We start from the raw sequence: 24168 nt of genomic DNA on the forward strand, positions 1-24168 counted from the left end.
CTCACTGACATTGAGGAAATGTTTCCCATCATCAGCCCCCTTGTAAATTGAATGCAAAAGTTGGATGGAGACTAATACTTTTGTGCAGGATGCCATAGTATACGGCTCAGGGAAATTTTTATAGATACGGCCGGATAACCGGGCAGTATATCTGCACTCATCCACTTATTTTTATTTAATTTTTTGTATGTCACTGTGCCACTTTTGCATGTTTGTTTTGTACGCAGGATTTGTCAGGGTGCGGTAGCCCTTCTGGGTGTCCCTCCTGGCGGTCTAGGGGAGGTGTGTGTGGCCATCAGGTTCTGCACCTCCCTGCAACCCCTGGGCATTCTGGCTTCGGTCGAGATGCCACCAGTATATGGCTTCATGGCTGATAACTTGGTTAATGCCTAGGCTGATGCCAGGGACATTTGTGGCCCCTTAGTAGCTTCGGCAAAAAGGGGCATCGAACCTGGATCCTTGCAGGTGCCTTTTGGCCCGGAGGTGAAGGGTAGGTTTGTTGGGGGGCCTCTCTCCTGTTGGAGAAGGGCTTAGCGATTGTCACGATGCCGGCTGGCAGGTAGTGGATCCTCTGTGCCAGAGAGGGATGGCGAGGGCCGCGCTAGTGGACCGGTTCTAAGCCACTACAGGTTTTCACCAGAGCCCGCCGCAAGGCGGGATGGTCTTGCTGCGGCGGTAGTGACCAGGTCGTATCCACTAGCAACGGCTCACCTCTCTGACTGCTGAAGATAGGCGAGGTACAAGGGAGTAGGCAGAAGCAAAGTCGGACGTAGCAGAAGGTCGGGGGCAGGCGGCAAGGTTCGTAGTCAGGGGAGATAGCAGAAGTTCTGGTACACAGGCTTTAAACACACAAAACGCTTTCACTAGGCACAAGGGCAACAAGATCCGGCCAGGAAGTGCATGGGAGGAGGATAGAAATAGTCAGGGACCAGGTGGAAGCCAATTAAGCTAATTGGGCCAGGCACCAATCATTGGTGCACTGGCCCTTTAAGTCTCAGGGAGCTGGCGCGCGCGCGCCCTAGAGAGCGGAGCCGCGCGCGCCAGCACATGACAGCAGGGGACGGGAACGGGTAAGTGACCTGGGATGCGATTCGCGAGCGGGCGCGTCCCGCTGTGCGAATCGCATCCCCAACGGCCATGACAGAGCAGCGCTCCCGGTCAGCGGGACTGACCGGGGAGCTGCAGGGAGAAAGACGCCGTGAGCGCTCCGGGGAGGAGCGGGGGCCCGGAGCGCTAGGCGTAACAGTACCCCCCCCCCTTAGGTCTCCCCTTCTCTTTATCCGGTAACTGCCTCCCCTGGGATGAGGACACCGGGAAAGGATGGAGGGATTCCTCAACGGCAGGCAGAACAGCAGGAGTAGGAATGGGGAGAGAGGGCAGAGGGCGAGACCTGGCACGGGGCAGTGTGACACCAGGACGAGGGCCATGAGGGGACACAGGGGCTTGCCTGATGGGACTGGGAGGGGGGGAGAGGCATTTCCTGTGGCAGGCAGAGTCCTTAATGACCTTAGGGGGACCGGATACAGGAGGAACCACAGGGTCACGGCAGGGAGTACTGGGAACCGGTTGAAGGCAGTCCTTGGAACAAGAGGGACCCCAACTCTTGATCTCCCCAGTGGACCAATCCAGGGTTGGGGAATGGTGTTGAAGCCAGGGTAGTCCAAGGAGAACTTCAGAAGTGCAATTAGGAAGGACAAAAAATACAATTTCCTCGTGATGAGGTCCGATGCACATTAGGAGGGGCTCCGTGCGGTAACGCACGGTGCAATCCAACCTGGCTCCGTTGACCGCGGAAATGTGGAGTGGCTTGACAAGACGGGTCACCGGAATGCGGAATTTATTCACTAAGGACTCCCGAATAAAATTCCCAGAAGCTCCAGAGTCCAGGCAGGCCACGGCTGAGAGGGGAGAGCTGGCTGAAGTAGAAATCCGAACAGGCACCGTGAGACGTGGAGAAGCCGACTTAGCATCAAGAGACGCCACACCCACGAGAGCTGGGTGCGAGCGTGCGTTTCCCAGACGTGGAGGACGGATTGGGCAATCCACCAAAAAATGTTCAGTACTGGCACAGTACAGACAAAGATTCTCTTCCTTACGGCGATTCCTCTCTTCCAGGGTCAGGCGAGACCGATCCACTTGCATGGCCTCCTCGGCGGGAGGCCTAGGCGCAGATTGCAGTGGAGACTGTGGGAGAGGTGTCCAGAGATCTAAGTCTTTTTCCTGGCGGAGCTCTTGATGCCTCTCAGAAAAACGCATGTCAATGCGAGTGGCTAGATGAATGAGTTCATGCAGGTTAGCAGGAGTCTCTCGTGCGGCCAGAACATCTTTAATGTTGCTGGATAGGCCTTTTTTAAAGGTCGCGCAGAGAGCCTCTTTATTCCAGGATAGTTCAGAAGCAAGAGTACGGAATTGTATGGCGTACTCGCCAACGGAGGAATTACCCTGGACCAGGTTCAGCAGGGCAGTCTCAGCAGAAGAGGCTCGGGCAGGTTCCTCAAAGACACTTCGAATTTCCGAGAAGAAGGAGTGTACAGAGGCAGTGACGGGGTCATTGCGGTCCCAGAGCGGTGTGGCCCATGACAGAGCTTTTCCAGACAGAAGGCTGACTACGAAAGCCACCTTAGACCTTTCAGTAGGAAACTGGTCCGACATCATCTCCAAGTGCAGGGAACATTGCGAAAGAAAGCCACGGCAAAACTTAGAGTCCCCATTAAATTTGTCCGGCAAGGACAGGCGGAGGCTAGGAGTGGCCACTCGCTGCGGAAGGGGTGCAGGAGCTGGCGGAGGAGATGGTTGTTGCTGCTGTAGCTGTGACTGTACTTGCTGTAGTTGTGACTGGAGTTGCTGTGTCATGGTGGTCAAGTACGACAGCTGGTGATCTTGTTGGGCGATCTGACGAGCTTGCTGGGCGACCAGCGTAGGGAGGTCAGCGACAACTGGCAGAGGAACTTCAGCGGGATCCATGGCCGGATCTACTGTCACGATGCCGGCTGGCAGGTAGTGGATCCTCTGTGCCAGAGAGGGATGGCGAGGGCCGCGCTAGTGGACCGGTTCTAAGCCACTACAGGTTTTCACCAGAGCCCGCCGCAAGGCGGGATGGTCTTGCTGCGGCGGTAGTGACCAGGTCGTATCCACTAGCAACGGCTCACCTCTCTGACTGCTGAAGATAGGCGAGGTACAAGGGAGTAGGCAGAAGCAAAGTCGGACGTAGCAGAAGGTCGGGGGCAGGCGGCAAGGTTCGTAGTCAGGGGAGATAGCAGAAGTTCTGGTACACAGGCTTTAAACACACAAAACGCTTTCACTAGGCACAAGGGCAACAAGATCCGGCCAGGAAGTGCATGGGAGGAGGATAGAAATAGTCAGGGACCAGGTGGAAGCCAATTAAGCTAATTGGGCCAGGCACCAATCATTGGTGCACTGGCCCTTTAAGTCTCAGGGAGCTGGCGCGCGCGCGCCCTAGAGAGCGGAGCCGCGCGCGCCAGCACATGACAGCAGGGGACGGGAACGGGTAAGTGACCTGGGATGCGATTCGCGAGCGGGCGCGTCCCGCTGTGCGAATCGCATCCCCAACGGCCATGACAGAGCAGCGCTCCCAGTCAGCGGGACTGACCGGGGAGCTGCAGGGAGAAAGACGCCGTGAGCGCTCCGGGGAGGAGCGGGGGCCCGGAGCGCTAGGCGTAACAGCGATAGTCCGCATCCTTTGTGCACATTTTTTTTGTGTGACACGTTTGTACTTTTTCTTGCACTTTGGATGATAGATTTAAAAAAAAATACAGCTCTGTAAATATCGCTTCTCGGCCTTCTGGCTAAGATCAAGTTTAGTACCTTTCCTGTTAGTTGGCGGTGTGGAAGACCAGCAAGGCAGGATGGGGAACCACACAGTGTACCAGGGTCAGCTGTGTGCGTCCGGCAGCAGACCCTGAAGCGACCTGTACCTTTCTGGAGTAAAGGCCGAGGTGCAAAAGTGCCCTGGGAGTGGTGACCCAAGAATGCCAAAATTCACTTGGGATTGGCAACTCCACTTGACTGATGGAACGTAGCAGGCAATTTTTCTCTCACTCTTCTGGGGACTCACCTTTAGTATCCCGGGCCTTCTGGCTAGGGTCGGGGAAGTTTTATAGATCCGTCCAGATGTCCGGGCAGTATTACACTGCGCACATTCACTCACTCATTTATTTATTTTTATGTCACTGTGTCCACTTTTTTTGTTTGTTCACTAGGATTTGGTCAGGGTGCGGTAGCCCTTCTGGGTGTCCCTCCTGGCAGTCTAGGGGGAGGTGTGTGTGGACATTAGGTTCCTCACCTACCTGCTCCGGCAGGGAAGCAAAACCGGTTTTACTAGCTCCTCGATGGCAACTTGGATAACACCTAGTTGTTCGCCAGGGGCACTTTCGGTTCCTGAGTTGCTTTGGCGAAAGGGGACATTGTACCTGGAACCTTACAGGTGCCTTTTGGCCCGGAGACAAAGGGTTTTGGTTTGTTGGGGGGCCTCTCTCCTTTCAGAGAAGGGCTTGCGATAGACCACATCCTCGTGCACTGTTTTTTGTGTGAACACTTGCACTTTTTACTTGCACTTGGGTGATTTGATCTCTTCAATAAATAAAATACGGCTCTATAGGTGGATTCTTGGGTTAACGACTAGGTTGATCCCGGGAGCATTTGTGGTTCCCTAGTAGCTTCGGCGATGAGGGACATTGAACCTGAACCTTTGCAGGTGCCTTTTGGTCCGGAGGGGAAGGGTGGTTTCGTTGGGGCCTCTCTCCTTTTGGAGAAGGGCTTTGTGATGGACCGCATCCTTGTGCAGGTTTTTTTGAGTGTAACACGTTTGCACTTTTTTCTTGCACTTGGGTGATAGAGAGCACATTCCTCGACTCTTAGATAAGAATATTGTTTACATATACTGGATAATATATCACACTTTGATACAATTTGAAGCGATACATTTGTTGCAATAATGTAACTGCTCGGCCACACCCTCAGGTTTTCTAGTAAAGGGAAAAACCTTCATAGCTTTCAAGTGTAAATGTGGCAACGCATCTCATCATTCTGGCGCCATTTTTGTCATTCGGATCGATACATGAATTGCACCGCATCTCATACAACATGCCGCGTGTGGAATCGCTTCTTTGTAGTCACATCATAGGAATTTTTTTCATCTTTGTGTGATGATAGAATTGTTGACCATTGCTTCCTCCGGGTTAATCAATAATTGTGTGATTGTACAAGAGGCGTCGTACATCACATAAGACAATTTCTGCCCTTCATTGTCCATCGCCTCTTCATCCTGAAGATGCCTCAATCAAAAAGGTGGCGGAGTGAAAGGGCCCGAAGTCAAACACTCGAGGCGGCCGTAACGCCAGAACACGCAGACCTCCCACCGCAATCACCTCTCCCAAAGAAACAATCAATTCACCTATAATACTTCCACAGCAAACATATTATTAAGTTGTACTCTGTGCTATTGTTCATTTGAGGGCTTGCGATTTAAATAAAATGGAGATTATTATTATAATTTTTTCAGAAACTTGGGAAGGAGATTTTTCTGTTCTGAGCGATGTAGATAATAACGTTCGGTTTTTATGCAAAAAAGCCTCTCGCCTTTCTGTTCATTTTTAATTCATTAGTAGATTGTAGACATTGAATCCAGTTGCTGAGCAGTAGAAAGAGCTGTGTCTTGTGTTGTTGGGAGAAATATGACCACATCTGCTTCACATAGCTGTAACCCTATAGAGCCGGGACATGATTCACACACTGATATAATGTAATGCCGCCAGCTGGTCACTAGAGGGCAGAACTGGAATTTTACCTCCAGCAGTCGCCTTTCCTGGTTCCTAACTGTGGCTCCTGGTACTCACATACCCTCAGGGTTTACAGTAGAGAAGTAATAAGTGATGAGGAGACCGTGTATTTATACTGTCAGGTAACAAGAATAGCAACCAAACAATAGGACACTGGATGATGGAACAAATGATAATGAACAGGAACAAACACTATTACTTAATCCTGACTAGCTATCCCTAATCTTTCCCTGAACTATAACCCAATATCAGACACCAGTAAGCTTCACTATCCCTATGATAACCCTGAACTACAAACTGGCCCTAGAAAAATGGCAGTCAGGCACTGGGACGCAGGGACAAAAAGCAAGATAAGTAACTAAAACACAGAAACTTGCATCAAGATCAACTGAATAAAACAACAGCAACTACGAGATACTAGGATTACCCAGGAACCAATAGAGTAACAAGTGGAAAACCAGACTAAATGAAGGCTTAGGAAACACAAGACAAGTAATGCTAAAAGAAAAGAAAAAAACCCATACACTATAATCCGCATAATGTACACACTATAATCCGCACCGTACTGCAAAAGCACAGGATTTTTTTAAAGGGCTAAAGCTAACCAATCAGTAACTCTAGGCTTAAAAAAAATCAAGGGCTGGCAATCAAGATCAACTGATCCAGAGTAATGGATTTTCTGTGAGATAAATGAATAGCACCCATCCTAAATAAACTAATAGAGAGGGGAAGACAGAATAGAAAGGTGATTTTTGCAATTTGTAACAAATAGCTACCGGAAGTGGGGGTAGTGGTTAAAGTTGCTCCAGTTCATGAGGGAGGTGCCAAAGACCCCTCCGCTACATGATAGGTATTTAGTGCTATACATGATGAGTACAGCGGATTATCACATTTTACAACAATTGAACAGTAATAACTTTAAACAGAGAAATATACACAAATACAGTGCAAAGTCAGTTGTTTGGGGGGACCAATCAAGAGTCCTCAGTGGGACCACTAAGCTTTAACATGCAGATGGAGAACAGCCGTGTGCTTGTTTTGGGGCCCCATGTCTCTTCTATAATAAGGCGCCCCTCTTCTCAAACCCCTTTACCAGGTCTACTCTATAAGAAGAGGCATTGCGGCTAATCTGGAAAAGGTTTTAAGATGTTGAGTTCAACGGAGGCCATAATCTCTCAAGGCCATAATCTCCAGTCTTTGGGTCACGTCCTCATCCATCATTACTGGACTTTGCATGAATTGCTCATGTGAACTGTGACCAATGTATTTTTTTATGCAGATGACATTAGTAATGGTTTATCTGTTCTATATTTCCAGGTCAATCCTCTTCTTTTACCCAACAACCGCAGGATCAAGTAGTGGTGGCCGGGAGGCCGGTGAGCCTACCCTGCGCCATCCCTGGTTACCATGGGGTCGTACTCTGGATTAAAGATGGACTGGCGCTTGGAGTTGGAAGAGATCTTTCTGGTATGGAGCGTCCACTATTGCAGTAGATCTTTCAATACTTGTAGATTATCTTTTATAATTACTAGATTCTTTAGAAGGGTCTGCAATCCAGGGGTTTCTTCTACCTTCATAACTTTCCTGCAGTGGGCAGAGCGGCGCCCCCATCAAGAGGGTGCTCTAGGCGGCTGCCTAATTTGCCTATATGCAGAACCGGCCCTGGCCATCTAGAACAATGTTTCCCAACCAGTGTGGCTCCAGCTGTTGCAAAACAACAACTTCCAGCATGCTGTAAGTTGTAGTTATGCAACAGCAGGAAGAACACTGGTTTGAATACACTGGTCTAAAAGAACATGGCAGGATTTAACTTAGTTGCACAGTTTAGTTGCAGTATCTTTTGGAAGTAGCTTCTTGATGGACATGTGTCTTTTTTTTTTTTCATCCGTATTAACTATATAACTATGATAAGTTCATTAACTTTGTCTCTGATCCAGGTTACCCCCGATACTCTGTGGAGGGCGACCACTCTTCCGGAGAACACCACCTAAAGATTCAGCGCGCAGAGCTCCAGGACGATGCGTTGTATGAGTGTCAGGCCATACAAGCTGCCATCCGATCACGGCCGGCCCGGCTCACCGTCCTGGGTAAGGGACTTCTTATTTGATAATCAAGTACCTGCGTGTATCCACCGAAATGTAACGTAAAGGGTATTTTAGTTTATTGTTCCTTTTAGGATAGTTTCTCTGAGAGTCACCATTATTCTCACTCGTACTGTGTTTTTATAGAGCGGAGAATAAGATATCAGAAAGTGGAAGAGAAGGAGGAGTCCCCCAAACCCGGATTCAATCCAAACTTCGGGGGGTTCACGGCTCATTGAACTTTCCATCATTGCCAGGTTCAGGCAAGATTCGGCTTGCCTGAACCTGGAAATGTCGGGGCTAAGCTGTGCTCAACAGCTGACAGCAGTGAATTTAGCTCAGCCCAGCCTGGAAAGAGTTAATTAGCGCTGCTGAGCTAGATAACTCATTGGGGGGGGGGGATATACATTTTATAGCCATCTATTTGCATCAGCAGCACAACTTAACCCTTCCCCTGCCTGTTGCGAACCGAAGACTTTCTGAAAGTTCAGTGAGCCGAACTTTTTAAATGCTCGCTCAACTCTACTCCTAAGTATCTGGTCACTATGTTATGGAAATTTAGCATTTTTATGTAATGACACATAGAAACATAGAATGTGTTTTAGATAAGATCCAGTCAGCCCATCTATTCTGCCCAATATTCTAAATACCATCAATAGTTCTTGGCTTTGTCTTATATCGAGGATATAAATACAGATATGTTAGAGGTGATTTCCCTTCAAAGTGACAATCACAAACCAAAATTGGGTGAAAACACAAAATTTACTTTGCTCCATCTATGCACGATATGCTCGGTGGTTACAACTTACATATAAGGTACTGTAGCATGTCGGCTGCAGTTCATTCAAGGTGGCCCTGTTGATTGAACATTCTTTAGTACTTAGAGTACAATTTTTATTTTCTTTTACTCAGTAGCTAATTCTGGTCATGTGCATATGATTTTATGTGTCTAGCACCTATATGTCTCTCAAAAATATCATCTCCCTGTTGCTCACTTGGTTTGTCATTCTGTGCTATGCAGAGGGGCGTGTCATCACTTTGCATGACTCCTCTTCCTCCCTGAGTCCGCTGTGCTGTGCTGGGTCTCTTCCTCCAATCACTGCAGGCTGTTCTGTAACCCCCTGAACTCTCTTTTTCTGCTGCAGTCTGATAGGACAGGAGTGAGCACAGAGGAGTGCTAGTCCCACCCTCACTTACTGGACTTTGTCCAAGCCTGTGCTTAAGTTGGGACAAAGATGATAATGCATCCGGACAGGATTATGTCCTTGATGGTATGGAGACCCCTAGTGGTCTTTTTTATAATCCATGATTATGGAAATAATATTTCCGTATAATTTCTATAAAGAGGTAATGCAATTTAATGTCTATCCGAATGTAGTTTCCCATTTGTATGACACATAGCAAGTATTGTGCGCAGTTCCTATTCCATGTTGATGGGCGTCATATGGTTGCTTTGGAAGCCCGACCACCCAGCTTGAAGTTGCATGCCGCAATAACAAATACATAAAAGCTTATTAAAATAGAGCTACTGATAACCTGTAATTTCTAGATGAGGTTGTCCTGAAGATGACATTGTGAATGTGGAGGGAGACATTTGTCCACGCACAGCAGACTTCCTGTCAGGTCCCTGCAGCGATCCTCTCCCTAGACTAAACCAACTGATAGCAGATAACACAGATTCCATAATACGGATAAGATGAAGTCAACAATCTATGGCCGTGGTCTCCAAATTGTGGACCTCCAGCTGTTACAAAACAGTGGGTGCAAACTGCGCACCTTATTAGTAATATACGCCAAAATACAAATCGCTGTGCCTCCAGCTGTTGCAAAACTACAACTCCCTGCATGCCCGGACAGCCTTTGGCTGTCCGGGCATGCTGGGAGTTGTAGTTTTGCAACAACAGGAGGCACACTGATTAGGAAACCCATGTCTAGAACATTGCTTAAAGGGGTACTCAGGTGGAAACCTTTTTTTTTTTAAATGAACTGGTGCCAGAAAGTTAAACAGATTTGTAAATTACTTCTATTAAAACATCTTTATCCTTCCAGTACTTCTTAGCAGCTGTATGCTACAAAGGAAAGTCTTTGCTTTTTGAATTTCTTTTTTCTCTTGTCGACGGAGCTCGCTGCTGACACCTCTGTCTGTGTCAGGAACTGTCCAGAGCAGCATAGGTTTGCTATGGGGATTTTCTCCTGCTCTGGACAGTTCCTGAGATGGGCATCAGGTGTCAGCAGAGAGCACTGTGGACAAGACAAATAAGAATTCAAAAAGAAAAGAATTTCCTCTGTAGCATACAGCTGCTAATAAGTGCTGGAAGGATAAATATTTTTTACTAGAAATAATTTACAAATCTGTTTAACTTTCTGGCACCAGTTGATTAAAAAAAAAATATAGATATATGTTTTCCACTGGAGTATCCCTTTAATCTATTTTGATAATTGTTACAATGTTGCAACCAGATTTATATTCAAAGGACAACTGTAGTGGAACACTTTTATATATTCCCATGCCCGGGCCTCAAAAACAAACAAAATAAACTTATACATACCTTCCTACGAGCCCCCGTTGGTCCGGCACAGGCCTCACGGTCCGGCAGTGCTGACGTCATTCCACTTCCTGGGGACGGGGACGCCGCAGAGCCGCTGGCCTATCACTGGCCGCAGCGATGTCCCGCCCCGGCCTGTGATAGGCTGAGCCCACTGTCATGTAAGAAGCCGGCCAGAGCTCCTTATATGACAGTGGGCTCAGCCTATCACAGGCCGGGGCGGGACATCGCTGCGGCCAGTGATAGGCCAGCGGCTCTGCGGCGTCCCCGTCCCCAGGAAGTGGAAAGACGTCAGCACTGCCGGACCGTGAGGCCTCTGCCGGACCAACGGGGGCTCGTAGGAAGGTATGTATGAGTTTATTTTGTTTATTTTTGAGGCCCGGGCATATATAAATGTGTTCCACTACAGTTGTCCTTTAAGGCTTCCAAGCATGCTGGGAGTTGTGGTTTTGCAACAGCTGGAGGTCCACAGTTCGGAGACCACTGATCTATGGAATATAAGGGATATAAAAATCCCTGTTCACACCCAGCAGTATAACCAAGGCAATTACAGCACAAGATGAGCTGTCATCCAATCTATAGAGCAAATGGGAAAAACCTCTTAAGTTCATGTAAATGGTCCCAATTTGCGGGGTAGTCGCAGGGCCCGCTCACAGGGTGCGGAATCAATACTGGCGAGGAGACGAAATATTTATCTCCATGGAGAGGATGCAGATTTGTCACTTCGCCGGTGACTAGAACCGCCGCACCTCATTATGTAAATTGTGACTTTAAAGCGTTAAAGCGAGCGCCGCGTTAAGCCTAAAAAAAAAATAAAGAAATAAATAAAGAACAGCCTGATGAGTTGATAAGAGTTGGAGAAGGAATTGATTGAGATGAGACGATCGGTGATTTGGCGGCGCCGGCGCGGCTCATTAGATGTTTGAATAAGCCGTGATGTTAATTAAACAGTTTGAAGAAACTCAAACATGACGGATTTCTGGGTAAAACGCTTGGTAAACATTTTCTGGCGGAATCGCTGGGGATTTGAGTGCATCATGGAGTTGAAAGCTACGAGAGGTGCGGGTGGGGGTGCTAAGTGGGCCCCGGGCCCTATAACTGGGGTGGGGGGGTAGATGTATCGTCAGCCCACCATGGGGAGCTCGCCGGAGGCCCTGCATGTCGCTGACTCTCTCTGAGATCCCCTCCGGATGGTGAGGAGATTTCTTCCAGAGATTCAGACAAATTACTTATTGCGGTGCGAGAGATATTAACGTTTCCAGAAGAAGCAGAACAAGTAACGAGGGAGGAGGATGAAGATTTCCAACCCAAATGAAAGTTCGCAGACTTAGGAAGAGAAGAAAACCGTCAGCCTGTGTCCTCACATTGCAGCTGAATTGCAGTTTTTGATGCATTATTTCATGGCTTAAAATAGAATCCGCCTGCAACATTGAAACAGTTTTAGGAATGGTCTGTATTGTCTGAGGCAGTTACCGACCAATCAGAGAACACAACTTAATCAGCGCTGGTGCAAGGATTTTTGCCACCCTAGACAAAAGCTAATTTTACCGCCCATTGACCCTGCCCATTGGCTCCACCATTTGACACTCCTCACCTACTGGGGTGACACACTGTAACAAACCTCCTCATCATGTAATCACCTTACTACTGGGGTGACACACTGTAACAAACCTCCTCTTCATGTAATCTCCTCATCTACTGGGGTGACACACTGTAACAAACCTCCTCCTCATGTAATCACCTTACTACAGGGGTGACACACTGTAACAAACCTCCTCCTCATGTAATCTCCTCACCTACTGGGGTGACACACTGTAACAAACCTCCTCCCCATGTAATAACCTTCCTACAGGGGTGACACACTGTAACAAACCTCCTCCCCATGTAATCACCTTACTACTAGGGTTCTCTATAGCCCGAGCAGTAGCGGACAGACGGAGATGGAATTGTGATGTCATGAGGCAGAGGACATCGGTGATCACGCCTGTCTACCTCTGAGGAGCAAGTCGCCGCTGAAAAGAGTACTCCTCCAAAGCGGACAGACGTGATCACTCAGGAGCAGAGGGGAATTGGGGCGGATATATGGACGGGCGCGTGATGTCAAAATGCTGAACGTACCTGACCTGCCTGTCTGTCTCGGAGGTGGCGCTGCGCTCCTGCAGAAGGCTGAAGGGTGCAGATTATTATGGTACTTGGAGGGGGGGGGGTGGCGTTGCTGGATGGGCGGGTGCTTCGGATGAGCTTCTTGCAGCAGGCGGAGTGGTCCCCCATTATGAGGGCGCTCTAGGCGTCTGCCTATTATGCCTTTAGATAGAACCGGCCCTGAACTTGATAGATAGATAGGGGATAGAAAGATATAATTCATAGAAACATAGAATCGGCAGATAAGAACCATTTGGCCCATCTAGTCTGCCCAATAATCTGAATACTATGAATAGTCCCTGGCCCTATCTTATATGAAGAATAACCTTATGCCTATCCCATGCATGTTTAAACTCCTTCACTGTATTTGCAGCGACCACTTCTGCAGGAAGGCTATTCCATGCATCCACTACTCTCTCAGTAAAGTAATACTTCCTCATATTACTGAAGAAACCTTTGTCCCTCTAATTTAAAACTAAACCCTCTTGTGATAGTTTTTTTTCTTTTAAATCTCCTCTCCTCCTTTACAATGTTGATTCCCTTTATGTATATAAAAGTCTCTATCATATCCCCTCTGTCTCTTCTTTCTTCTATACATGTTAAGCTCCTTTAACCTTTCCTGGTAAGTTTTATCCTGCAATCCATGTACTAGTTTAGTATCTTCTCTGAACTCTCTCTAGAGTATCTATATCCTTCTGGAGATACGGCCTCCAGTACTGCGCACAATACTTCAAGTGAGGTCTCACCAGTGTTCTGTACAGCGGAATGAGCACTTCACTCTTTCTACTGCTTATACCTCTCCCTATACATCCATGAGCACTTCTCTCTTTCTACTGCTTATACCTCTCCCTATACATCCATGAGCACTTCTCTCTTTCTATTGCTTATACCTCTCCCTATACATCCATGAGCACTTCTCTCTTTCTACTGCTTATTCCTCTTCCTATACATCCATGAGCACTTCTCTCTTTCTACTGCTTATACCTCTCCCTATACATCCATGAGCACTTCTCTCTTTCTACTGCTTATACCTCTCCCTATACATCCATGAGCACTTCTCTCTTTCTACTGCTTATACCTCTCCCTATACATCCATGAGCACTTCCCTCTTTCTACTGCTTATACCTCTCCCTATACATCCATGAGCACTTCTCTCTTTCTACTGCTTATACCTCTCCCTATACACCCATGAGCACTTCTCTCTTTCTACTGCTTATACCTCTCCCTATACATCCATGAGCACTTCTCTCTTTCTACTGCTTATACCTCTCCCTATACACCCATGAGCACTTCTCTCTTTCTACTGCTTATACCTCTCCCTATACATCCAAGCATTCTGCTAGCGTTTCCTGCTGCTCTATTACATTCTGTTCCTACCTTTAAGTCTTCTGAAATAATTACTCCTAAATCCCTCTCCTCAGATACTGAGGTCAGGACTGTGTCAAATAATCTATATTCTGCCCGAGGGTTTTTACGCCCCAGGTGCATTATCTTACACTTATCCGCATAAAAATTTCAGTTGCCAGAGTTCTAAGATATATGATAGATAGGTGCGTGTTTCGCCCTCTCAAGGGTTACAGGGGTGGGGGCAGGTACACAGCACCTCTGTAATGTAATGGCTGACCTCTTTGATCAGTGCGGCCGGTGAGACGCTTTGTACTTGCAGACAGTAAATCGATGCTTCTTGTACAGAGACAACTACAATGGCTGACAAGGGCAGGGGGGTAAGTGCGCGGGGGCGCGGAGCCTCCTCTGGCCTCAGGAATACTCACTGTCCGCTCTCTTCTACCTGGACTCTCCTGAGATTCAGAAACTAAAGATTCCGCTACAATAAACGGGGCCGCAGTATCTGATCATCTTTTGGGGGGGCAGCACTTATTAGGATGAGGGAAGCTGGGGTGGAGATCACGGCCCAGGAGACAGCCGGGGTCAGGTGTGTGTATGTATGAGTGAGTGTGTGTCCTAAAGACATACGTACAGTTGAAAGGTGCTCAAAGGGGTAGTTAAAACCGTAAAACTCTCGAGCTGTCGAGGCATGCTGGGAGTTGTAGTTTTGGAACATTTAAAGGTCAACAGTTTGGAGACCACTTTCCTAGGAAATGGAAATCTATGCTTCGTTGCAAATATTCCAGTGATTAGCAATACGGCTGCTATTACTGCTGCATCAAGGTTGTCACGCAATTGGTAGCTCCTCTGTTCCCATGTGACTGTAGAACTTTATTTGCTGATCAGGACTATAGGAAATCTGGGTGACTATCCCCCCATAGTTGTCATAGAGTGCAGAGAATTGTGGAAATCATTGAAATGGTTAGATCAGTGTCCCCAACCTGTGGCTCTCCAGCTGTTGCAAAACTACAACTCTGATCACGCCCTGACAGCCTTCGGCTGTCAGGGCATGATCAGAGTTGTAGTTTTGCAACAGCTGCAGAGGATGAGGAATAGGATGTCCGAGATATGATGGGAGTTGTAGTATTTTACCAGCTGCAGAGCTGCAGGGTGGATAAAATGATGCACAAAAGGTTGTCAGTGCATGATGGGAGTTGTAGTTTTGCAGAGACACACGGTGGGGAGTAGGATGCCCCAAAGGTTGTCAGTGCATGATGGGAGTTGTAGTTTTGCAGAGAAACACAGTGGGGAGTAGGATGCACAAAAGGTTGTCAGTGCATGATGGGAGTTGTAGTTTTGCTGAGAAACACAGTGGGGAGTAGGATGCCCCAAAGGTTGTCAGTACATGATGGGGGTTGTAGTTTTGCAGAGAAACACAGTGGGGAGTAGGATGCCCCAAAGGTTGTCAGTGCATGATGGGGGTTGTAGTTTTGCAGAGAAACACAGTGGGGAGTAGGATGCACTAAAGGTTGTCAGTGCATGATGGGGGTTGTAGTTTGGCAGAGAAACACAGTGGGGAGTAGGATGCACCAAAGGTTGTCAGTGCATGATGGGAGTTGTAGTTTTGCAAAAGCTGCAGAGCCACAGGGTTTGCAATACGATGCATAAAAAGTTGTCAGTGCATAATGGGAGTTGTAACTTGGGCAGGGGGGGGGGATATGATGCACTAAATGTTGTCAGTGCATGATAAGAATGCAGTTTTGCAAAAGCTGCAGAGACACACTGTGAGGGATAGGATGCTTTAAAGGTCTCCAGTGCAGGATGGGAGTTGTAGTTTTTCAACAGCTGCAAAGGGTGAAGATTAGGATGCCCAAGCCATGATGGGAGTTGTAGAATTTTAACAGCTGCAGAGCTACATGGTGGAGAATATGAAGCACTGGTTGTCAGTGCATGATGGGAGTTGTAGTTTTGCAAAACCTGCAGAGACACACAGGGGGGAATAGGATACACAAAAGGTTGTCAGTGCATGATGGGAGTTGTAGTTTTGTAGCAGCTGCAGAGGGCCAGGATGGGGAGCCCCGGGTTAGATAAATGATGGATGGAATATAAACCCAGCGATTATGATCAGCGACAGCTCCACATCTGCGGCTCTGATCTATGGAGGAACCCCGGGGGGATGTGTAAGAGATCTCACATGTAGTACGTGTGTCCTCAGATCTGAGGCGTCTCTTTACTGTGTAACAATGTGTCAGCGCAGTAATCCTCTGCCTCGTTGCTCAGCCGCAGCCCCGGCTTCCTGGTGATGCAGGGCAGGAGGGGTTAACGCGTTCCTCAGCCGCCAGAAACTGATGTTCTGTGTAAGAAACATTTACGTTCCGTCCCTTTGCAGAAGACAAGTGAAATTGCTTTACTCACATACCTATTAAGCCTCTTTTTCGCCGGGGTGCGTCCTCTGAACTCCGCTGCCAGCTTTCATTTAGCCGGTGATCTTGTGTCTTGCCAAGCTCAGCGCTCGGGAAATTCATCCGAAGCGGCAGAGACATGAAAGAGCCCGTGTCCTGGGGCCACACTCACCGGATCGCAGGGTGACAGGTCGTGCCCACCTACAAGAACACAAGACGCCTGCCAAATCCTGCCGCTGCAGAGTAGTCGTCCTCGCACCCTGTACTCCCCCCCCCCCCCCCCTGTGGGATTGCAATATATTCTACAAAAAAGATTAAATAGAAAGAAAAAAAAAAAGATGAATCGAAAAAAGACATTTTTAATTATTTTTTTGAATTTAATTTCAGATGTCAGCCTCAGTGCAACACGTCTGCCTACAGCTCTTATGGGTACAGATCAGCATTGGCCTTCCATTCTTGTATATTAGAAAAACATATCTGCTTTCTTTTTTGAAACAGCACCACCCCTGTCCTCAGGTTGTGTGTGGTATTGCAGCTCCGTTCCATTGAAGTGAATGGAGTTGTAATACCCCACACAAACTGAGGGCAGGTGCGGCACTGTTTTTAATAAGAAAAGAAAAATTTTTTGTTGTTGTTTTTTATTAAGTAAGCACTCCGGGTTGTTTTGTGTTTGTTTTTTTTTTTTACCCATATCAGTGCTTCCCAACCAGGGTGCCTCCAGCTGTTGCAAAACTACAACTCCCAGCATGCCCGGACAGCCTTTGGCTGTCCGGGCATGCTGGGAGTTGTAGTTTTGTAACAGCTGGAGGCACCCTGGTTGGGAAACACTGACCCATATCATGTACACTCACTAGGGACTAGTCCTACAACGCTATTTGTTTTATTCCAGCGCATGCCCGGACAGCCTTTGTCTGGGAGATGTAGTTTTGCAACAGCTGGAGGCACCCTGGTTGGGAAACACTGACCAATATCATGTACACTCATTATCACTAGTCCTACAACACTATTTGTTTTATTCCAGCGCATGCCCGGACAGCCTTTATCTGGGAGTTGTAGTTTTGCAACAGCTGGAGGCACCCTGGTTGGGAAGCACTGACCCATATCATGTACACTCTCTATCACTAGTCCTACAACATTATTTGTTTTATTCCAGCGCATGCCTGGACAGCCTTTGTCGGGAGGTTTTAGTTTTGCAACAGCTGGAGGCACTCTGGTTGGAAAACACTGATGTACAATAAATGTATCCATAGACCACCACCACCTGATGGAGGCCAAAGGATGCTATTTCAGCCTAATTTCGGGTGTTTTTTGGTAGGATTCCGTTTATATGCAGACCCCGAATAGCACCTCTGCGCTATTCTGTAGAGAAGGTTCTGTAAAAAAAAATATAAATGTAAAAATGCAGTGTAAGGGTACGTTCACACGGGCGGATTACCTGCGGAATTTCTGTAGCGTATTTTCTGCAGAAAATCTGCAGAAGATTTTGCTACCATTGACATCAATGGGTCAGCAGAAAATCCGCAATAGAGACAGATTTGCAGATTTTCCTTCAGACCCATTGAAGTCAATGGTAGCAAAATCGGCTGATGATTTTCCGCAGCAAATATGATGTGGAAATTCCCCAGATAATCTGCCTGTGTGAACGTAGCCTAAGGAAAATCTGCAAATCTGCCTCCATTGCGTATTTTCTGCTAATCCATTGAAGTCAATGGTAGCAAAATCTGCTGCAGATTTTCCGCAGCAAATACACTGCGGAAGTTCTGTAGTTAATCTGCCCATGTGGACGTACCCTTAAAGGGGTACTCTGGTGGAAAAAAAATTCTTTTTAAATCAACTGGTGCCAGAAAGTTACAAAAAAATTTGTAAATGACTTCTATTTAAAAATCTTAATCCTTCCAGTAGTTATCAGCTGCTGTATACTACAGAGGAAGTTCTTTTCTTTTTTAATTTCCTTTCTGTCTGACCACAGTGCTCTCTGCTGACACCTCTGTCCATGTCAGGAACTGTCCAGAGCAGGATAGGTTTTCTATGGGAATTTGTTCCTGCTCTTGACAGTTCCTGTCATGGACAGAGGTGTCAGCAGAGAGCACTGTGGTCAGACTGGAAAAAACTACACAACTTCCTCTGGAGCATACAGCAGCTGATAAGTACTGGAAGGATTAAGATTTTTAAATAAAAGTAATTTACAAATATGTATAGCTTTCTGGCACCAGTTGATTTAAAAAAAATGTGTTTTCCACCGGAGTGTTTCTAGGTGGGAGGCCACTTTTCTCCCTCCCACACATTAGTCACCCCAACCATTGCAGCACATCTAGGCTCCCTTCCGTGCGTGCTGTGCTTGAAACTACAATTCCATGCAGTCCTGTGGAGAATGATCTCCTTCCCGCCCAGCGTTCGCTCCACCCATTGAAGCACAGACAGGCTCCCTTTTAACACCTGACAAGTGATGTAATGTTTTAGGCCGCACTACAACCTGGGAAAGGCCCGAAACAACACTCATCATGTATGCTGCTAAAAATGAACATCCAGGGCAAAAATCACATAAGAATTGCGAGACCATCATCAAACACAGGTCCAGACACTCTATCATGAACTACCTTTAATTTACAGGCCCCGTAACACAGTCAAATAACAAAAAATCCAGGAAACCCCCTTTAAGGCGGTGTAAGAAGAGCCTAAGTAGCTGTGCTGCTAGCTTGGTGCTTGCATCTCTGGGCATTGGCGCTTGCTGCACGCGGACTCCTCGTTCTGTGCACATTTCGCATTCCGCGCTTGACATAATTTGCAAATGAATTTTTACGCGCATTTAATTGAGATAGTTAACTATTTGGAGAGTGAAATGGAGAGGGGGCTCCTTCCATCGGCCGTAAATGTCTCATTAGTTATGACACGTTCTCCATAGAGAGCTGTCAGGGAATAGAGACCGCGGTGAGACGCGCTGATTGTGACTGATGGGCATTTTCTGCATGGTTAGAGACGCTGCCTGTCAATCACTTAAAATTCATTTAACGGGGGGGGGGGGGGGGGGGTAAAAGGTGAAATGGCGCCTGTGATGGAATAAGGTATGAGCCTGACGCAGGAAGTCTCCAAAGTCTTCAGTCATCTGTGCTTGGGTTCATCCACTGTGAACGTCCCATCAGCGGTGGAGGTCGTAGTAATGCCCGCACGGCCACCTCTGCACCCTGCAATGTCAACAATCCTGCGGTTAATACACATTCTTGTTCAACTCCTCATGTGTACAAAGTTTGTTTTTGCTGTCAGTGAATAGAAACCTTTGTCTATAACTCATCCTGGCCTAAAACTCAACTTACAATGGTCTCAACATACAATCGTTTCAACATACAATGTTTTTTTTAGACCATTGTAGCTTGAAACCAGACTCAACATACAATGTACGGACAGTCAAGATCTGTGAAACCTGTCACAACTGGAGGAATTGACCAATCAGAATTGGCATTTTACTGGTAAATCACCTCTATTACTGAAGTGCATGCACTGACTGGTGTCTGGTAGCGCCCCCTACAGTACAGGGAGGAACAACAAGTTCTGTACTACTCCTTACCTGTGCCAGGGTTAGCTGCTCCTTTGGACACCAGGTAAGGGCGGCTCCATTTGGGACACTGCATGTACTGTACAGGACCCTGAAGAAGCTCCTGTCCTCTACATAAACCATTGTTTCCCAACCAGGGTGCCTCCGGCTGTTGCAAAACTACAACTCCCAGCATGCCCGGACAGCCAACGGCTGTCCGGGCATGCTGGGAGTTGTAGTTTTGCAACAGCTGGAGGCGCCCTGGTTGGGAAACACTGACATAGACAGTGATTATAGCTCCCAGCAGATCTTTATTACTTTTATATGTAAGGATTTGCTTTATCTGTATTAGTTATAGTGTTGAGCGGCATAGGCCATATTCGAATTCGCGAATATATGGACGAATATTCGTCATATTCGCGAATATTCGCACATTCGTAATATTCTCGTTTTATTTTCGCATATGCGAATATTCGCGTGTGCGAAAATTAGCATATGCGAAAATTCGCATATGCAAAATTAGCATAAATGAAACTTCGCATATGCGAAAACTTGTATATTCATATTTACGCATATGCGAACATTCGCACACCGGTCTCACACAGTAGTATTACAGCCTTCTTACACCACATAAGCTGGAAGCAGAGAAGGATGATCACTGTGATGTGTACTGTGAAAAAAATAAAATAAAAATAAAAAAAACGAATATTCGTAATTACGAATATGTAGCGCTATATTCGCGAATATTCGCGAATTCGCGAATATTCGCGAATACGCAATATTCGCGAATAAAATTCGAATTGCGAATATTCGCGAGCAACACTAATTAGTTATCTACTTATTTTTGTTTAATCCTCACCTTTTCCTATTTTTGGATGACATTTTGGTGGCTTCAGAACCAATTACCAGGTTTCCATAGAGTTCTGGTCTCAACATACAATGGTTTCAACATACAATGGTCGTCCTGGAACCAATTAATATTGTAACTTGAGGGACCACTGTACAGTGTTAGGCGAGGTTCAGACTACAGAATTTCTGCCTACAATTCCGCTTCGAAATTCCAGGCAGAAAATCTGCTTGCTAAAATGTAGAAGCTAGTGAACGGAAAATCCGCTTTAAAATATCCGCCTGAAGAATGGTAGTGCTCTTTCTTCAGGCATTGGGGACGGCAATGTCCTCGCAGTCCTAGCGCCCACTGATTGAGTCAGCACTGGCCGCGCTCGAAATCTCTAGACGGAAATTTTCCGTCAGGAGATTCCGTAGTCTGAACCAAGCCTAAGGGTCTATTCACACGGCCGTATTTCCGCAAGCAGAAATTCTGAAGCGTGAATGGGAGTGCGAAATGCATTAGAAGTCTTCAGGCTTTAATTTGAGATGGAATTCTGCAAGCGGAAATTCAGAAGTCTGAATGGGAGTGCGGAATCCCAGAGAAGTCTATGGGCTTTAATTTGAGACGGAATTCTGCTGTCGGTAAATCTGCCGTGTGAATAGACCCTAAGGGTCTATTCGCATGGGCGGAATTTCCGCACCACTTCTGGTTTCTGGCTTGTGCGGATTTTTTGTGGAATTGGTGCAGAATTAGCGCGGAAATTCTGCATGTGGAAATTCAGAAGTCTATTGGGCTTCCATTTGAGTCGGAATTCCACAAGCGGAAATTCTGCCCGTGTGAATAGACCCTAATAATGCCACAGCTATTGGCTGGAGAGAGGTCGGTCCTTCAGCTGTGTTTAGCCAAAAATGCTCTGCATGATGTCAGAGTTGCTGAGTATACATATTATTGGATGTTTTTTAATCGTTTTCTTAAAATCCAGGATTGCAGACCTCCCAAATGTCCCAGGTCCAGGCGGGACAGTACTGTAGTTCAGGTTCTGTGCCGGGGAGCCTGCTCCATGTCCTGTAGTGACAGATTTGTGCTCCCTCTCTAGTTGACTCCTCTTGGTCATCCAGTCTTAGATCGATTGGTTGAGATTTATCAATATTCAGTTCTATAACCCAGAGATCTCCCCCAAACCAAGGGCAAGACAACAGGTGTGCTGAACGTGGCTGAGCATCATGGGAATGGTGGCTTTGGAGCGGAGATAAGATAGATTAAAAAGGTGGAAGGTGAACACTGAGCTGTCGGCTGCTCTGGGGGTGCAGGGGGGAGTGAGGAGGCCAGAAGAGCCTGGGAGGAGAGGTGGGAACGTGTGGAAACCTGTCAGACTGGTCCTACTGGAAAAGTTCATAATATCTTAGTCCCCTCATATTGTCACGATGCCCTTCATAGTATCATGGTACCTTCTATTTCACTGCATAACAGAAGATTGGGCCAAACATAGTGCACTGTGCAGGATCAATGACTCTGACTGTTGTGCCCCCCCCCCCCATCCTGAGCATCATCAGATGAGCTGAAGATCAATCCACCATTCCTTGTATTTAAAGTGGACCTGTCATCAACAAACACTTTTTATATAATGTAGATGATAACAATATATGTATATTTGTAATATACACTGGTTAAAAAATGTGTATGTTTTAGGGTGAAAAAATGCTTTCACTGCAGCTATTGCATGTGAGGAGTCCAAATATAGGAAGTGAGGACAGGACAAGCAGGGCTCTGTGCAGGCTCCTGGCTTGTCAATAATCCTCATGTGTGAGCCCATAATATGTCACAGGGCCCTGCTTGTCCTCACTCCACAGAGCCCTGCTTTTCCTCACTCCACAGAGTCCTGCTTGTCCTCAGTGTACAGAGCCCTGCTTGTCCTCAGTGCACAGAGCCCTGCTTGTCCTCAGTGTACAGAGCCCTGCTTGTCCTCAGTGTACAGAGCCCTGCTTGTCCTCAGTGTACAGAGCCCTGCTTGGCCAAATGGTTCTTATCTGCCAATACATTCTATGTTTCTATGAGATTTATGTGTTGTTTTTGGCAACTTTTCTTATGTGTAAATTATATGTAGAAAAAAGAATCCCTAGATACCAAGTGCTGAGGGCACAGGTCAATCTCTAATGATAGAAAGACTCCTCCAACCCAATTACCAGAAGTGATGATGATGAGGATGATGAGCCAAGCAGCAGGTTATTCTGGGGCTCTCACGCCCTCCTCTCAAGCACCATCCATGGGTCAAGTTTAAGGATCACTCCTCAGGCAAAAGTAGATTAGTGTAAGGAAAAGAACCTGTGATTATGGCGCTAAAACCTCTCCAGACTCAAGGGCTATGAAGAGCCGTCATGAATATGGATCTGCTCCATTTGCTTCAGACCTGGGTTTACCTGGTGATGCTTATTGTGTATGAGACTCCAGGAGATTAATACTGGGGCAAGTGACTAATATAATTCTGATCCATTGCTTGATTTAGCTATTACCCCTTTGTTCTAATATTGTACAGATATGACGGTGTCCTGCAAGAGACAAGTGTGTGAATTCAGATCGACCCAACGCCTGGTGCAGTGATGTCCTCTCCTGTATACACCTGGTGCAGTGATGTGCTCCTCTCCTGTATACACCTGGTGCAGTGATGTGCTCCTCTCCTGTATACACCTGGTGCAGTGATATGCTCCTCTCCTGTATACACCTGGTGCAGTGATGTGCTCCTCTCCTGTATACACCTGGTGCAGTGATATGCTCCTCTCCTGTATACACCTGGTGCAGTGATGTCCTCTCCTGTATACACCTGGTGCAGTGATGTGCTCCTCTTCTGTATACACCTGGTGCAGTGATATGCTCCTCTCCTGTATACACCTGGTGCAGTGATGTGCTCCTCTCCTGTAAACACCTGGTGCAGTGATATGCTCCTCTCCTGTATACACCTGGTGCAGTGATGTGCTCCTCTCCTGTATACACCTGGTGCAGTGATGTGCTCCTCTTCTGTATACACCTGGTGCAGTGATGTGCTCCTCTTCTGTATACACCTGGTGCAGTGCTGTGCTCCTCTCCTGTATACACCTGGTGCAGTGATGTGCTCCTCTCCTGTATACACCTGGTGCAGTGATGTGCTCCTCTCCTGTATACACCTGGTGCAGTGATGTGCTCCTCTCCTGTATACACCTGGTGCAGTGATGTGCTCCTCTCCTGTATACACCTGGTGCAGTGATGTGCTCCTCTTCTGTATACACCTGGTGCAGTGATGTGCTCCTCTCCTGTATACACCTGGTGCAGTGATGTGCTCCTCTCCTGTATACACCTGGTGCAGTGATGTGCTCCTCTCCTGTATACACCTGGTGCAGTGATGTGCTCCTCTCCTGTATACACCTGGTGCAGTGATGTGCTCCTCTCCTGTATACACCTGGTGCAGTGATGTGCTCCTCTTCTGTATACACCTGGTGCAGTGATGTGCTCCTCTTCTGTATACACCTGGTGCAGTGATGTGC

At 47.1% G+C, this 24168-nt stretch overlaps 1 protein-coding gene across 3 annotated transcripts in view; it reads left to right on the forward strand.

Moving 5' to 3' along the window:
* Window positions 1-24168, forward strand: part of KIRREL3 (kirre like nephrin family adhesion molecule 3) — an 882952-nt gene that overhangs the window by 609752 nt on the left and 249032 nt on the right. For all 3 annotated transcript variants that reach the window (XM_056542707.1, XM_056542708.1, XM_056542709.1), the window contains exons 3-4: window positions 7116-7265; window positions 7736-7885. In XM_056542707.1, the coding sequence (XP_056398682.1) occupies window positions 7116-7265; window positions 7736-7885 (300 nt within the window). The remainder of the gene's footprint in view (window positions 1-7115; window positions 7266-7735; window positions 7886-24168) is intronic.

Source organism: Hyla sarda, chromosome 10 (assembly GCF_029499605.1).
Source record: "Hyla sarda isolate aHylSar1 chromosome 10, aHylSar1.hap1, whole genome shotgun sequence".
NCBI lineage: Eukaryota > Metazoa > Chordata > Amphibia > Anura > Hylidae > Hyla > Hyla sarda.